Here is a 16,645-nt window from a genome sequence, read left to right as displayed (position 1 = left end):
AAGATTTAGCTGAATTAAGACAGCACAGGAATAAGTAAGACAAAAGTTATTGGCCAAATATGCAAACCTAGTCAGAACAATGACATCCAATTCAAAAATAAAATAATAATGTTCCTTTAAAAGGAAGGAAACAAATACACAAACCAATTTCTCTTGCAGAAAAAAAATCAATCAACCACACTATGACTTAAGAACCATTTGAAATCTGAGTCTTATAGAAAAACATTTTTTGCTTCTGATTCAATGATCTAACAATACTGTCAGGGTGAATTATTTTGCATTTTATGCATAAACTATGGTAAAAATGAGTTAAATTCTATACTGGAAAAGTAAGTATTCAAATAACTACTCTACCATGGTTTACTAGGAAAAGATATGCTACAAACAAAATATGTATTATGAAGGTAGAAGTTAATAGTATAAAATAAGAAAATATTTTAAGTGAACCAACAAATAATGTTTATATTCACCTTTGAAGCTTGTCGTAAAACATCCACCACTACTTTGACTGGCAATCCAACTGTGATTTCCTTCATAGCTTCTATGCACCATTTATAAGCCTACATGAGACAAATATTTACACAAAAAGCATAAACTAAACAGAAGTATTTAATGAAAATGCTACTGTTTAAGAGAGACATATGATGTTTAAAAAAAAAAGTAGCAGCAAGAAGAAAAAAATTAAAAATCAAGCACAACTCAGAAATAATTCTAGAATAAAAACAATTTGAACAAATTGTACTCAAATTGAAAAAATTGCTCTTGTTCAAAAGTAAAAATTTTATGGGGAAAACAAATGAATGAAGGGATACAAAGAGGATTACTCCAAATAGTAATATGCCAACAATGCATGAGGTTACAATATAGCTGATAAATATAATACTGACAAAAACAAAAGACTATTCCTTATAATCATTTTGATATCCTAATTCTAACTCTCCCCCAAGAATTTATATGATCAGATAGAAATTTGAAAACTACACTAAAACTTTTTGTTGATTTATGACTAGTAAAGTGTGATACCAAGTGCTACCTCCCAACTCACCCAGGATCATTAGCAGTGGCATAAATTTTTTTTATTTAAAATTTAAAAATTAAAAAAAAATTATTAAAATTAAAATTTACTTAATATTTTTCTATTATTGATTAAATTTTCTTTCAATCAAAGAAAATTCATCCTTTTTGCTTCCACAGAGAAAGAAACAAAAACAAAATACTGTTTCAAACAGGTGTAACTAGCAAAATAAATTCTCCTAGAGATAGTTTTATCTAAACATTGACTAGTACTAAAAGAAATAATAGCAGTTAACCAAGAAAAACACAATTGTTTTTCTCACAAAACAGGAACAAGAAAAGGATTTAAACAAGTCATTTAAGTCTGGTCATAATTCAGTTTTCTCACAGAAAGTTATGATAAAAGTTTATCCATATTCATCAAATTTTAATAAATACAAATTTATTATAAAGCCAAAATCTTCCAAAAATCCAGCCTTGCCCAAAAAAGCTATTAGTTAGAAATCTATCACACTGAAATGTTAAATTTAAAAATACAACAATAAATCAAAAACTACATGTAATTTTCCTTATAAAAATTCTATTAAATAAGTTATAACCACAATTTTACTTGTGAAGAAACTGGGACTTGAAAGAGATTAATCTCCTTGTGTACGGTCACAATGTAATTAGATATAAAGGTCATGATTTTTACCCACATCTCATGACTCCAAAACCAGTATTGTTTCCAATATATCATAATCTTTCTCAATATATACACATGTATAAACTGCTGAAAATAGTAGATTTAACTGACTTTCAATATGTCAGCAGTGTCTTAAGCAAATTTAAAATATGAAAAACCTGGATTTAAGACAAATAATAATTCCTTGCTTTATAAGATTTTAAAAACAAGTTATGAATTCAAAGTGCCAATTTGAGTTATAAAATGTTTATTTGCACTAAATTTTTCAGGAACACATCTATTACGCATAGCTGCTGAAAAAAGACTATAGTTATATTTTCTTCAATAAAAATATGAATAGTTTTGCTTACTCTGCAACAAGTTAGGACATGTACAGCTAAGCCCCACCCACAACTATCCCAAGAACACTCACCTCATCATAATGACTTTTTGCAAAGAGTAAAGCACATAATTCTCCATAGAGAGCAGCTTTATTTGCTTGCTGACCATGTTTTGCAAGCTTGTCCATGTAAGATTGAGCTAACTTGAATGTTTCTTCACCCAAATGATATTTACAGTTTCCATTTCGAACATGTAGCAACCTATTTGGAAACAAATAGTTCCAAAGATTTTTTTTGAAAAATGATTTGCATTTAATCCTGTTTTGTTCTTTATGTTTACACAAATGTATACAGGTTTGTTGTCTGATTTATTGAGAAATATATTACCTGGACATTAAACAAAATTTGGGGATGATAGGTTTCCTTAAACTATTATTATATTAAAATAAATAGCAAAAGTAGCAGTTAACCAAGAAAAACAACTCTCACAAGACAGGAGGGAGAAAAAGACTTAAACAAGTCATAATTCAGTTTTTTCATTAAAAACTACTATAGTCCACCCAAATTGCATCGATAATAAATATGTTTATTATTAAAGCAAATATCTTCCTAAAAAATACAGCCTGCCCCAAATAGCACTTAGCTAGGAATCTATCATGTTCAAATGTTAATTTAAAAATATAACAATAAATCATAAACAAGGAAAACAATTTCTAAAATTTACTAATAAAGAGGATAGGTTGGAAAACCAAATAATTATGAATGACAAAGATAATGTCACAAATTAATATTCTTTAATTTCCCAAATATATATCTGGAATAGTTCTAGTTTTCATTTGAAACACTGGTTAATTATACCCAATTTTTAACATCACTATAACTCTGTATATATAATTATTGTCTCTCATTTTCAATAGTTAAAATTTATACCAGTTTAGATGTTACTATAGAATACTGTTAATTGTTTTCATATCCATGTTAATTTCCACTGAAGTTCAATGAAGTCTTCCATTTCTTTCACTCCTATCTCTGCTGCCTCGTGTTATAATTCCAGTCGACAATGACTGTGGTTCTTTCCACCATTTTACAGCACCACCACCCTGGTGCACATGAATGTCCTGGCAGATGATTTCAAAAACAATACAGAAAAGCGAAGAAAACACTAGATTCTCATTAGGCCATGCTCTAAAATATTCATCTGGTTCTTAACTGTGATGATGAAGCAAGGTTACATTGGTGAATTTGAGATCACTGATGATCACAAAGCAGGAAAAATGTGAATTTCAGTGGCAGATTAAATAAGTGTGGTGTAATCAGCCCTAGATTTGATGTTCAATTGAAAAATCTGGAAAAGTGGAAGAATAATCTATTATCTTGTCAATTTGGGTTCATTGTGCTTACAACCTTAGCTGGCATCATGGACCATGAGTAAGTGAAAATACATAGAAGGAAAAATCCTGGGATTCTTTTTCTAAGGATGTAAAATATACATACAAATAAAATGTTCCAATGTCCAAAAGACTGTGAATTCAAATAATGTTAACTGAATGATCAAACTGCACAAACCATGCTAGATATTTCAAAATGACATTTTAAATAATATTGAACTCTGACATTGATAGAGATTCGTGTACCTATTTCAATGCAGCATACAAAATAATGTTCATAATTTTGAGGACATTGTTTATTTATGTGAGATGTTCAAAGTTATAGTAGGGGGACCAAAGTATACTGTCATTTAAAGGTACTGCTTCAAGATTTAATAGATTGGTAAAATCTTCATTAACTGCAAATGTGAAGTAAAGGCAAAAGAGGACAGGCTATATTCACTCCCCCACCCCACCCCACCCCACCCCAGGCATTGGAGTCAAGTGACTTGCCCAGATCACACAATTGGGAAATGTTAAGTGTCTGAGATCACATTTGAACTCAGGTCCTCCCAACTTCAGGGATGGTGCTCTGTCCACTGTACTACCTAGCTGCTTCTACATTCACTTTTAAAAAAACACCACTATAGTAATGATTTAAGTCAAAATCTTGAGAAAAAACACATAAAACTAAGTCCTTAATGGAAGTTGATATAGACCAAGTCTGTCTCAATGCTTCCATTTGGTTCTAGTTAATAAACTATAATAAAAATAGGCTTAAACATATAAGCTTTTCTAGGGAATAAAAAAAAGAAAGAAAAGAACAGTATCATCACATACAATAGTGATATAAAATTCATATATAAATAGAATTCTGTAGCAGGTTATTGACTCAGAAAATCATAAATCAATATTATCTATAGTATATTATTTATTTTGTTGAATATTTCCCAATCACATTTTAATCTGGTGTCAATTGAGACTCAGGAATTTTGTGACTCACAAATTTAAATATTTAGACATTGTATGGCATTGCATTTTTCATCCATTCTCGCATCTTATGGTCTCTAAAGTCCCTTCTTCTAGCTCTATAAATTATGTGAATCTCATAACAACACAGTGAACTGAATACTGTAAGCATTACTTTCCTTAACAAATCTGAGGAAATTAAGAATGTACACTGGGCATACAAAGCAAGGGAAAAAAAATATGGTGACATAAACAATTAATTGAAAAAGGAAATAAGGAGAATTCAGTTCAATAGTACAAAGGTTTATCTTTTTCATATTTATTTAATAATCAAGAGAAGGTGCTGATTTATGATGATAGAGGAAATTCCTAACCAGGAGCTGTATACTGATGAAATGTTGGGTTCAGTTTTTTAAAAACAGGAAGCAAAAAATATATATGCAGTATTCCATATCCACAGTAACCTTACTCTGCAAAGGAGAAAGGGGACTGCATTCACCATAATTTTACAGCACTGTGTGGATAGTCTATTGACACTGTTGTATCTTTGTGCATATTGTTTTTAGTAAGCTTTCAGGTCTTTTTGTATTCTTCCTGTATTTTACCCCATAGTAATACTCTTATAATATTCATGTATCAAAATTTGTTGAGAGTATACACAACCTGAAAGGTACTTACAAATGAGAAATTACACAGGAAAAGTTCAAATGTTTTACTGGAATAAATGACAAGTATATACAGTATAAACGGGAAAAGAGAAGTTCAATTAATGGAATTTTATTTGTTGTATTAGTATCCAGAGCGGACTCAGAGACAGATTCATTCCATCTCACACCATCGTGGTGGCTGGCCTGTCCTTCTGCTTCCCCTACTAAGACCAAGGCCTGTCTGAGCCAGAGAGAGATTCAGAGAGCTCCGAGACAGACTCGGAGAAGACAGACGACTGGAAGTGGGAGCTCAAGTTCTCTGAGCCAAGGAGATTCACTCCAATCTCACACCACTGTGGTGGCTGGCCTCTGTTCCTTCGCTTCTCCACTGAAACAAGAAAGCTAACCGAAGCCCGAGGCAAGGAAACTAGATTGTGAAAGAGATAATAAAGAATTTGGACTTTATCCCTAGCCATTCTAGTGGTGATTACTTTGCTGAAATGAACGCTGCTCCAAGACCTCCAGAAAACCAACCTGAACGCTACAAAAGTTTTCTGAAAAAAATGTGAGATAACACTGCTAGTCCACTGCTGTTTTTGGAGGGATCCCAGATTCCTTACTTCCTATGTTCAAACTCAAGTTCAATTTTAGGCATTCTCACCACCTATGATTTTAGCTGAGCTCTCTTCACTTCCAAATGCCTCAATGGTCTGATCATGTTTGTATTAAGTTCCCAATATGTGGAATCTCTTCTTTTTTCCTTCATTAATACAGCCAAAGAATTCTTTGGACATAACCCTTCTCATGATGGGCTTGTTTTCAATAGTCATCATCAGAATACCTTTTCTCAAAGTGGACTAAAGATTACAAAAATCATAAATCTTTTATTTTGTGGTCCCTTGCAAACTTTATTGTCCCTTTTTTCTTGTAGTTGTAGGGTGATATTCTTGGAAAGTGATATATTAGAATATTTGAGAAACTGGCAGATACTATCAGAATCAAATTTTAAATTTGTAACAAAATACAGAAAACAAAACTTTGATGAAACAAATGTGCTATACAATTAAGAAAAAAAAATAATCCAAACACTTTATATATATTTAAAGCTAAAAGATTCCTTTGGATAGCATCTAAAACAATTCCTCTATTTTGTTTATGAAGAAATGGAGGGATCAGATGACTTGCCCAAAGTCATCACAAAAACAAAAAAGAGATTTAATTTTGAATCTAAGTCCTTGAGATGCAGTGTTCTTTATGCTATAATTGTGCTGTGATAAAATAAGATAAAAAAGCTACATGCTATCTATCACCCGATTATGAAATATTACACAGCAATTTTTGAGCTTCAGAAAAGGGAAAGTCATCAACAACCCTGAGGTTTTCACTTCACTCTGATTTTTGACAAGATAGAAAGTCAGTGCTGGAGAAGTTATAGGAAAAAAGGTACATTAACAAATTTTGCTGCAGGTGTGAATTAGTACAACCATATGAGAAAGAAATTTGAAATTATGTAAATAAAGTGGCTAAAATGTCCCAAACCCTCTGACCCTAAGATTCCACTGCTAGACATATACCAGGTCACTGACAAAAAGAAAGGTTCTATACACAGCACAGTATTAATAGCAGAATTTTTTGTAAGAATTGGAAAGAAAATAAATGTTCATTAGTTTGGGGAAAAACTAAACAAGTTGTGCTACATTAATGTGTGGCAAAAAATATGATGAAAACAGAAAGGTAGGGAGAGATTTAAAGAAAAAGATCAAGAAAGAGTGAGTCTGTATAAATGAAGGGGAGAAATATACTTTGTTCTCACTTTTGTTCTTCCACACAATGACAAGTACATCAAGGAGGAAGGCTTAGCTCTGATGTGTCTTTTGGTGACTATTTTTACTAATGATATACCAAATCACAAAAAAAAATGTAACATTAAAGAGGGGAAAAAATGAAATATATGATGAATTTTAAAAGTTACCTTCTGACTATAACTTACTTTAATTATTTTAAAAGCATATCCAATTTGGGTCATCACACTTTTAAATTTTTATCATAGACTGAACAATAAATGTTACTAAAGGATTAGAAGGAAATCAGGAAATGTAGGCAGTTAGACATTCCATTTGGGTTCTTCTTATATAACATCAGATGGGTGAAAAATAATAGAAGACATTAAGAAAGGTTGTGATATCTCTATCCTTGAAAGTGTTCAGTAAGTACAGAGATCAGTCAGCAGGTCTTTTGAATGGTTTAGAAAACCTAAGATAACTTTGATAACTTTCCAGAAGAGAGTGGATTGAAAGAACATAATAAATGATAGCTCTTAATAATTTTCCCCAAAAGAAAGTTTAAAAAACTCCACCAAAAATAAAATAGCTAGAAATGATAAGAAAATGAAAATTCATCCTCTCCCCTAAAAAAGGCAAATTTGAGCAGAGCCTCAAGCTCAAGCAGAAGAAGGAAAAAAATGCTAAAAAAAAAAAAAAAAAAAAAGAAAGAAAATGAAACTAAAAGAGTATTATAGGATTTACACCTAGAAGGGGGCATAAAGGTCAGAGTGAGACTCATTATTTTATAAATGAAGTAAAAACAAGTAGGAAACAGGCATATTTCAAGAATTGACAGAATGCAACTAAAAGAAAACATTCCGCAGAGATGCTATCATTAAAAAACCTCATTAACTTATAAGATCAAATTAACCATGCTACTCTCTACCTGCTTTGTCCCCATGACGGAGGGGCATAGACATGAACTCCCAAACCCTCTATCAAGTAAGGGAGAGAGACCAGAATCAGGCCTCTCTTCATTTCTTAAAAAGTTGTACTACTTTTTAAATTTCTCCATCATTCTAAATACCTTCCCCTCCACATACCTCTAACCTCACTTTTCAGTTTTTCTTTTGTATGTTTTCTTTCTATTAGATGTAAGCTAAAAGGACAGAAATTGTTGCTTTGCTTGTTTTGCCTTTTTCTACATTCCCAGTGTCTGCCACATTGCTGGCACTTAAATAGCGACTGACTGAAGCTGGGGCCTACACTCCTGAATTTGCTTGGATTTATTCCATTTTTGAAACCACAAATGGCTAAACTGTGGTAAAATACAGGGGAAAAAAAAGTATATGAAGACTAAAGAAAATATTTTCTCTCTATCCCCAAACAAAGGATGCACTTAAATTTCTGAATTTCCTAGTTAACAGTACCTATTTTCAAACTTAAAGAATATTTCATATATGAATATGAATACTTTCTAAAATCTTTGTTGGAAGTTAAAGATATCTGGGGGCAGAACAGCAATGATATGTAATAGTAATATCATAATAATATTATATTTGATTGCCAACAAAGATATATTTAAATCACTACCCAGACTATACTATCAAGACAGCTTCCTCAAGGCAATCAAACATACCTCACACAACATTCTACTGCACGAAACCAATGAAGCATCTCATCATGTAGGGTACACAACTGAAGGCAGGACAGGAAAACTTTCTCTGCATCACTGTACCAACCTGCATCTGAGAGAAAGCCACCTGAAAAATGAGAAAACCAAATTATTTTCAGATAATTCTATAAATACATATTCTATTCTATTAAACAAATTCTTGACATGGAAAATAGGATGTTCTGCATTAATTCTGAAATAATATGGAATTAGGAAATAATTTTATAATTTAAGCAATTAAGGATAGTGATTATCCAGTACTAAATTTAAATTTTTGTTAATTATGTATTACTACTAAATAATTAGGTAACATCTTCATCCTGCAAACTCTTAAGATCTCTCATAAAAGGGGGAAAAATTCCACAAATATATTCATGGTAAAAGCAAGGTAAAGGCCAAGAAAGAAAAGAATATCGTGAGTTACATCATTTACATGGAAGTGAACTTGCTACTCAATAGCTTCTTGCAGCTTTTTATCTCTAGTTCAATGGATTTGGACCAGAAATGTATTTCACAAGTCATCTGGTTCAATCCTCATTAAAAAAAATATTTTTCAGAAAATTCAAGCACAGAAAGGTCAAGTGATTTGTCCAAAGTCACAGAGGTAATAGTAAACAACAATACTGGTATCCAAACCCCAATCTGACTCCAAATCCAATCCTTTCCCTACTGCCTTACAATGTTACTATAACTTGGTTATAGTGTCCTCAAGAATTACAACCTTCAATTTTAGCAACATCAGCCATCAGTGCTTTAAAAGCGAGCAATATAAATAGCACTATTATTTTAATATGCTTTATTTTATATATCATAAACAAGTGACAAATAAAAGTCTTTGTATTACATTTCAGAGATTTTCAATGTTTAAACTGCTGTCTTGCCAAATATTAAAAATCCAACTTTAAAAATTATAGTGTTTTTTATAACATTGCTAACCTATAGGATGAAAGGATTCCAAAAGACTCTCTTCCCCAATAAATGGAAGCAAAAAATCTCTTTCTTTCTTAGTATCTCTCTCTTTCTTTCTCACAAACACACATGCATGTACACCGTCCCCTAGCATCTACATACTAGTTACCTGCCATGTTTCTGGCATAAAGTTTGAAATAAATGAGAAAGAAAAATATCAAAAAACAGTAAGTAGAAGTGACAAAATTTTAAGCTAGAAAATTATTCTCAATATAATACTGTATATGAATTTATGCAGGTTTTCTGAAAATGTTATGTAAATGACAAGGTAGAATGGAAAAACATTACATTTGGAAGTCAAAAGACATGAAGTTTACACACCACCTCTGCTACTACTAGCATTTGAGACTAATAACTTAAGACTATCTCCCTGATAGGGTCCGTATATAAATCATATAGCATTCTAAGGTTTGCAAGGCACTTTAAGAATGTTATCTCATTTTATTCTCACAAAAACCTTGGGAGGGATGAGATATTATTATCTTTATTTCAGGTAGAAGTTGGGTTAAGTGACTTATCTAGAGTTCACAGAGCTAGTGAATGTCTGAGGCTGTAATTGAACTTCAGACTTTCTAACTCTAGGTTTAACACTCTACCCACTGTACACCAAGCTGCTAACTCAAGTATGCAAGATGCTTTGTAACTGCAAATTACTATACGGGACTTTTATGTAACATAATGGAATACAGCTGCTGAGTTTGATAAGTCTGATTCTGATTTACAATAACAATATATAACACATATTGTTCTTTTTCCCATTATTTACCTAAAACAAAGCCAATCTGGATTGCTTTTTCTTTGACTGTAGCATCTGACTCTGCTATATAAGAGCACCGTCTACTGAATGAATAGGCCAAGACAGAAGCAACTTTCACACCATGATCCATCAAAGCCTGGAAACAGTGATGAAGCAAATGTCTAAAAAGGGGGGAAAATGTATTCAATTAAAATGTCTTAATAATATATTTGGAAAACACTGCCTTTTTAAAAAATAATACTTTTTCTTTCTATAAGTTTTTAACAAAAAAAAAAAAATAGGTTGCTACTTTAAAAAAGTACAAATTCATTATCACACATACAGCTGTAAGTAGAATACAGTAAAAAAAATTAAGAGGATGATTTGGAGACTATCAGTTAAAAATGACGACTTGGTTCTAAACATATGCCTTATGAATTAAATGAAATAGAAGTAAACAACTAATTTTAATTAACAGAATTAAGTGAACTAGACGAAAACAATTAAGTGAACAATTCAGCACTTTTATAATAACAATATCAAAGAAAATATATAGAATTAAAATATTTATAACAAAAAATAAAGGGAAAAGTATTAAATTTACTTAGTGTTTCTCAATCAGTATTATTTTGCAGATCTATATATAAGGGTCTTGCTTTTAAAAATAAGAAGAATAATATCACATATTTATTGAGCACTCTAGATAAAGAAATGACCAAGTTAACTGATTCCAAAGATAATTTATAACCATTTGCTTTTTTAAAAAAGATAATTTGTTTATCTATTCTATTATTGATTTTGATGCTAAATATTTTTAAATTAATAATCCATGCTTACTATTCTATACAAGCAAATAACTTCATTTAGGAAATTTTTAAAAATATACTCACCTTTTATCTAAAGCTCTCAACACTTTAGCAAAAACTTCTAATTCACAAAATTCGCTACCCAGTTGACATAAACGGCCTTGTTGGTAAAGCTGAAATAAATCAAACAGAATTTATTTTTCTACTCCATTATTAAAAAGTCTGAATTGGATACAAAGTCAAATTACAGTTACCTCACAGAAATGTCTACCATTAAGTTTTTTGCCAAGTATTTTCTCTGTGAAAAGAAATCAGCTCTGCTCTTCTCCAACCATTCCTTCCATTATTTATTTCCATCTTTCCTAAAATACTTATTTCTATATTTCCTCACCTTTTTCTAGAATACAGAATACAAAAGGGATCAAAGTTGGTATAGTTTAAAGTAATGGATACAAATGTTTAAGTACAAAAGTGGACCGATTCATTGCAGATAAGAAAATTTTCACAACTGAAGAGATTATTTTGTCAAATTCCAATTGGAATTATATTCTATCTATTAAGTAACTGGGAATATTTTTTATTAAGTAACATTTTCCTGGCAGATGTTTCCTTTCTTTTCCCTGACAGATGTTTGTTGAATAATGTAATATAACAATGAAAATTCCTTGTCAGTGATCGCTGACTATCTCATCATTTCGGGGGTTCCCTTTCATTCCAATATATTACTTAGTGGAAAGAACATAGCCAAAAGTTTATCTAATACTTTAAAAAACACTATGATCTTTATCAAATAGGTACTATATTGGGTCTACAATATACACAACAGTAATCAAGTAACCAACAAGCATATGATAAACATTTAATGAAATTATATCTGCTCATGTTACTACTGGGCTTATATCCCAAAGAGATTATAAAGAAGGGAAAGGGACCTGTATGTGCACTAATGTTTGTGGTAGCCCTTTTTGTAGTGGCTAGAAACTGGAAACTGAATGGATGCCCATCAGTTGGAGAATGGCTGAATAAATTGTGGTATATGAATATTATGGAATATTATTGTTCTGTAAGAAATGACCAACAGGATGATTTCAGAAAGGCCTGGAGAGACTTACACGAACTGATGCTGAGTGAAATGAGCAGGACCAAGAGATCATGATATACTTCAACAACAATACTATATGATGACCAGTTCTGATGGACCTGGCCATCCTCAGCAACGAGATCAACCAAATCATTTCCAATGGAGCAGTAATGAACTGAACCAGCTACACCCAGCAAAAGAACTCTGGAAGATGACTAAAAACCATTACATTGAATTCCCAATCCCTATATTTATGCCCACCTGCATTTTTGATTTCCTTCACAAGCTAATTGTACAATATTTCAGAGTCTGATTCTTTTTGTACAGCAAAATAACGTTTTGGTCATGTATACTTATTGTGTATCTAATTTATATTTTAATATATTTAACATCTACTGGTCATCCTGCCATCTGGGGGAGGGGATGAGGGGAGTAAGAGGTGAAAAATTGGAACAAGAGGTTTGGCAATTGTTAATGCTGTAAAGTTATCCATGCATATAACCTGTAAATAAAAGGCTATTAAATAAAAAATAAAAATAAGTAAATAAATAAATAAATAAGAAAAAAGAAAAAAAAAAAAGAAATTATATCTGCTCTTTAGCTGCTTATATTATTCTGCCTTGGGAAACAAGTACATATTTAAGCAAATGCACATTTTTAAAATGCTGTTAAGCAACAGGTAAACATAAGACGAAGACCTAAACAGTTAGAAGGATCCTAAGTAAGGTTTCTTGTAATGATGCTAGATGGTAGTGAGGAATTCTATGAGACAGAGTTAAGGATTCATTGAAAGCTAGATCGAGCTTAGAAAGAGATGGAGTGCCATGTGAAAAAAAAAAAAAAAAAAAAAAAAGAGAAAGCCAATTTAGCAGAATTATAAAATGTAGCCACATACACTTTAAGGGTGAAATAATTTTAACTTTCAATTACTAATTTGGCCAAGAGGAGAAATCTACCCAGGCATCTATAATGCCAGAAAAGAGATGAGCCAGGGCCCGAAACTAGGATTTGAGTTGGCTAACTAACTGCCAAGTTGCTCTACTGGAGTAAATCAATTTTTAAAAAATTGATTAAAAAACTAATATTTGAAAAAAAAAATAGATTATTTCTACAACTTCTGGGAAAGTAGCCAGCTACTATATGTGATGATGAAGATATCTTGCCTTGAAACTTGATGGATTAGAAGTTGTCTCCACCTCCAAATACAGGGGAACTGTAGTCTAAGATAAGTGGACAGTAATTCTATATGTCTTTATTCAATATTACTATGTTCAGGCACTGTGTTAAGTGCTGGAAATACTAAGAATGGAAAAAACATGGTCTCTGCCCTTTAGGAGCTTGTAACTGAGAGAGAAAATATGCAAAAAATTGTACATGCATGATACACAGTATAAATGGAAGGTAATCTAAGAGAAAATTTATAGTTAAAGGTAATATGAGAAAGAACAAAAGATATGAATGTTACAGCAATATCTTCCTTAGAGGTAAGTACACTTATTTGCCTATACCCCTATCCAGACACAGAATATACTTCTGCTATGAGTCCATCAAGTTCCTAATAAAACATGCTGTAATTCAAAAACGAGATTACATAATACTTTTAAAATCAGTGAAAGAATTGTAGGTTTACAGCCCTTTATGCTTTCAAATGAAATTCCCGCCCCCCCCATGTTAACCAATAAATATTTAATTTGCCACATCTAATCATTCCTCTGTGCTCATCCTTTCTGACCTCTCAACAACATGACAGTGTTGATCACCTTTTCCTCCTCCTAAGATACTATTCAAGTCTATGGATTTTTATGACACTTCTCCCTTGATTTTCCTTTTTCCTATCTACCTATTTCTATTTTCTTTTTGTTATCCATATTACAGCTTCTAATTCTGAGAATTCTACATCATGGGGCCTCATCGTTTTTTTCCCCTACATTCTCAGAGCCTTCATCTGTTTTAATCATCATCTCTGTGCACATGATTCACAAATCTATATATCTAGTACTACATCTTCTGAGCTTCATTACCAACCACTTATTGGACATTGTCAACTGAATATCTTAGAAATATCACAAATTCAATACATTCAAACCAGAATTCATTATCTTTGTTCCCAAACTCATTCCAATTTACCCAGCTTTCCATGCCCAAGTTTGAAAACAGAGTTGTTTTCAAAAGTCAGTTAACATTAATTTCTCATTCTTCCTTACCTCATATCCAATCAGTTTTCAAATCTTGCTGTTCATATTTCCTCATCAGCATTACTAGAATAATTACAAACACATCATCATAAACCTAAAAATCTCCCTTCCAAGGAACTTGTTAATATGTTGACACTGACAGATTTATCTCAAGTCATACTGACTTATCTTATCTACCAAATACAAAAAAATAATTTGACTAAAAAAGATTATGATGCTAAGACCAAGATCAAGGCTGCCAGTAGTTTTCTACTACATACCAAACATTTCTGATGAAGGACAGCAGACAGAAAGCAGTTACTCAAAACAAGGTGTGTAATAGATAAAAATTCTGGTATAATCACAGCTCAGAATTTGTTTGGGACCATAGTCATGAAAATATATTGTGTAGCTGCACTCTGGCTTTATTCATGCTTAGGCCTCCATGATCAAAAAAAAAGTTTTTAAAATTAAGCTTTCCACCTTGAACAAAACCTCTTTAATGACCAGAAAATTATGCCTTTCAGACTTAGGCAAGAGAACTTGGAAAAAGTTGCAACTTAGTGCAAAAGATGTTACTTCCAATGAAGTTTTCATATGAACTAAAATATTCAAGTTCTATTATTTTAGTCATTCTAGTTACAGCTTAACTTCCTTTTTAAAAAATTAAATTTTAAATTGTGAAAATAAATTTAATTACATAACTCCTTTATAAATGTATTTAAAAACTATGTTAAAAGGTCAGTTATTCTAATGCTTCAGATGTAAAAAAATACTAATGATCTACTAATCCAAAGTACAATATACAACACAAAGGGCTATGGAAAGTGCTATAAGACATGAACCTGTGTCCTTTAGGGATAATATTCATAATATATAATAGAACATTCTGAAAAATAGAATGTCTACTGAAATTTTTATGAGTTTTTATAGCTTTTTCTATTCACCAGATACAAATGAACAATTCTACTTAAAATGATCAAGATGTCAACAATTGCCAACAAATTTTTTCACCATAAAACACAACAGTTACTACACTTAAGACTCTAAAAACAGTTCCAGATAAATTGGGAAGAATTGTACTAAAAATATCTATTAAAAAATGTCCCATATCTCCATGAAATAGATATGTGAAATAATTCCTGTTTTCTTTCAATAAATTTTAATTTTACTAACATAAGATGGCTTGTCTGAGGCAAAGCTTGAGATAGGAATAAATGAAGAAAGGAGGGATTTTCTAGAGTAAATCATTTTTTCTTTTTCTGCCTATATTACATGTAAACAAAGGGATTACAATAAATAGAATTCATTCCAGTTCTCAAATTTAGAAACTTAAGGATGTGCTATCCAATCTGGGTCTTAAGGAAAAGCTGAAGAAACTTGAGGATGGTAAGATACGAGGAAAAAGATAAAACCCAGCATTCTAGGTAGAAAAAAATAATGAGCAAAGATTCAGAAGGAAAGCATTTGGCCAGGGTGAAACAGAAGGTTCTTGATAAGTTTGGGAAAATGTGATAAGCCAGATTTTAAACAAACTATTAAATCTGATATTGTTGTACAGTTAACCATCACAGAGAGTTCTTGAGCAGAAATGACATTTAAGAAAAACAATCTTCTAGAGAGATTAATTGTGGCTTCATCTTGCAGAAACAGAACAAAGAAGGCAGAGAACAGAATGTAGACTAAAGTAATCCAAGCATGAAGCCTAGATTACAGAGTAAAAAGAATATATAGGAACAGTAAGAACTTCCTCATTGAACTTAAAGAATGTTGGAGTCAAACAAAGGGGCTCAACTTTTAAACTGAGAGTTAGGGAGAATGATAGCATTACTGTCAGAAAGAGGGCTATTAGGAAAGAAAGTCTGTCTTTTAAGAGATGGGGAAGGAGAAGAAAGAAAATTTTACATATTTTAACCTTAGTTTTATAACTAGACAAGCATATAAAAAGAAGTCAATAATATTAATGAAAGTTCATAGAACAACAGCACTAGATTTGAACCTAAAAACACCCACAGTTAAGAAGTCAAAAAAAAAAAAAAATTTCCCTAGAGGTGATGATGAAGCAACTATTGAAATAAGAGAACCAGAATAGTTGTGTCAGAGAAGTCAGGGGAAGGGAGAATTTTAAGAAAATCACTGCTGCCCTCTGAGAGAATAGGAAAAAATACATAATATGTATAGACCACTAATTTGAAAAATATGGAATGAAAGAGAAGTAGAGAAACAAGATGGTAATTAAGTATAATAGAGATGAGAACTGTTTTTTTTTTCTTATGTGCCACCTCTCATAAAAAAATACAGCAACCATGCACTACAACTTGGTGAACCAATTCAACTCTATTTTCTAGGTTCCTTTGTTCCCTTGTCCTATTATGCCTTGTTAAATCACAAACCTGCACTACTCCCACAATCCTTCTCCCTTTCTTCCTCAATTTGTTG

General features: G+C 31.6%; 1 protein-coding gene and 1 pseudogene across 1 annotated transcript in view; one reads left to right on the top strand and one right to left on the bottom strand.

Annotated features, from left to right (window-relative positions):
• APPBP2 (amyloid beta precursor protein binding protein 2) overlaps positions 1-16,645 on the bottom strand; it is a 55,340-nt gene that overhangs the window by 15,033 nt on the left and 23,662 nt on the right. The window contains exons 2-6 of the mRNA XM_031966528.1: positions 11,036-11,124; positions 10,176-10,327; positions 8,405-8,528; positions 2,112-2,280; positions 471-560 (exon numbers count right to left, since the gene is read on the bottom strand). Of these exons, the coding sequence (XP_031822388.1) occupies positions 471-560; positions 2,112-2,280; positions 8,405-8,528; positions 10,176-10,327; positions 11,036-11,124 (624 nt within the window). The remainder of the gene's footprint in view (positions 1-470; positions 561-2,111; positions 2,281-8,404; positions 8,529-10,175; positions 10,328-11,035; positions 11,125-16,645) is intronic.
• Positions 3,018-3,494, top strand: LOC105750357 (annotated as a pseudogene).

This window comes from Sarcophilus harrisii, chromosome 4 (assembly GCF_902635505.1).
Source record: "Sarcophilus harrisii chromosome 4, mSarHar1.11, whole genome shotgun sequence".
In the NCBI taxonomy this organism is placed as follows: domain Eukaryota; kingdom Metazoa; phylum Chordata; class Mammalia; order Dasyuromorphia; family Dasyuridae; genus Sarcophilus; species Sarcophilus harrisii.
This window is presented reverse-complemented; position numbering and strand designations above follow the sequence as displayed.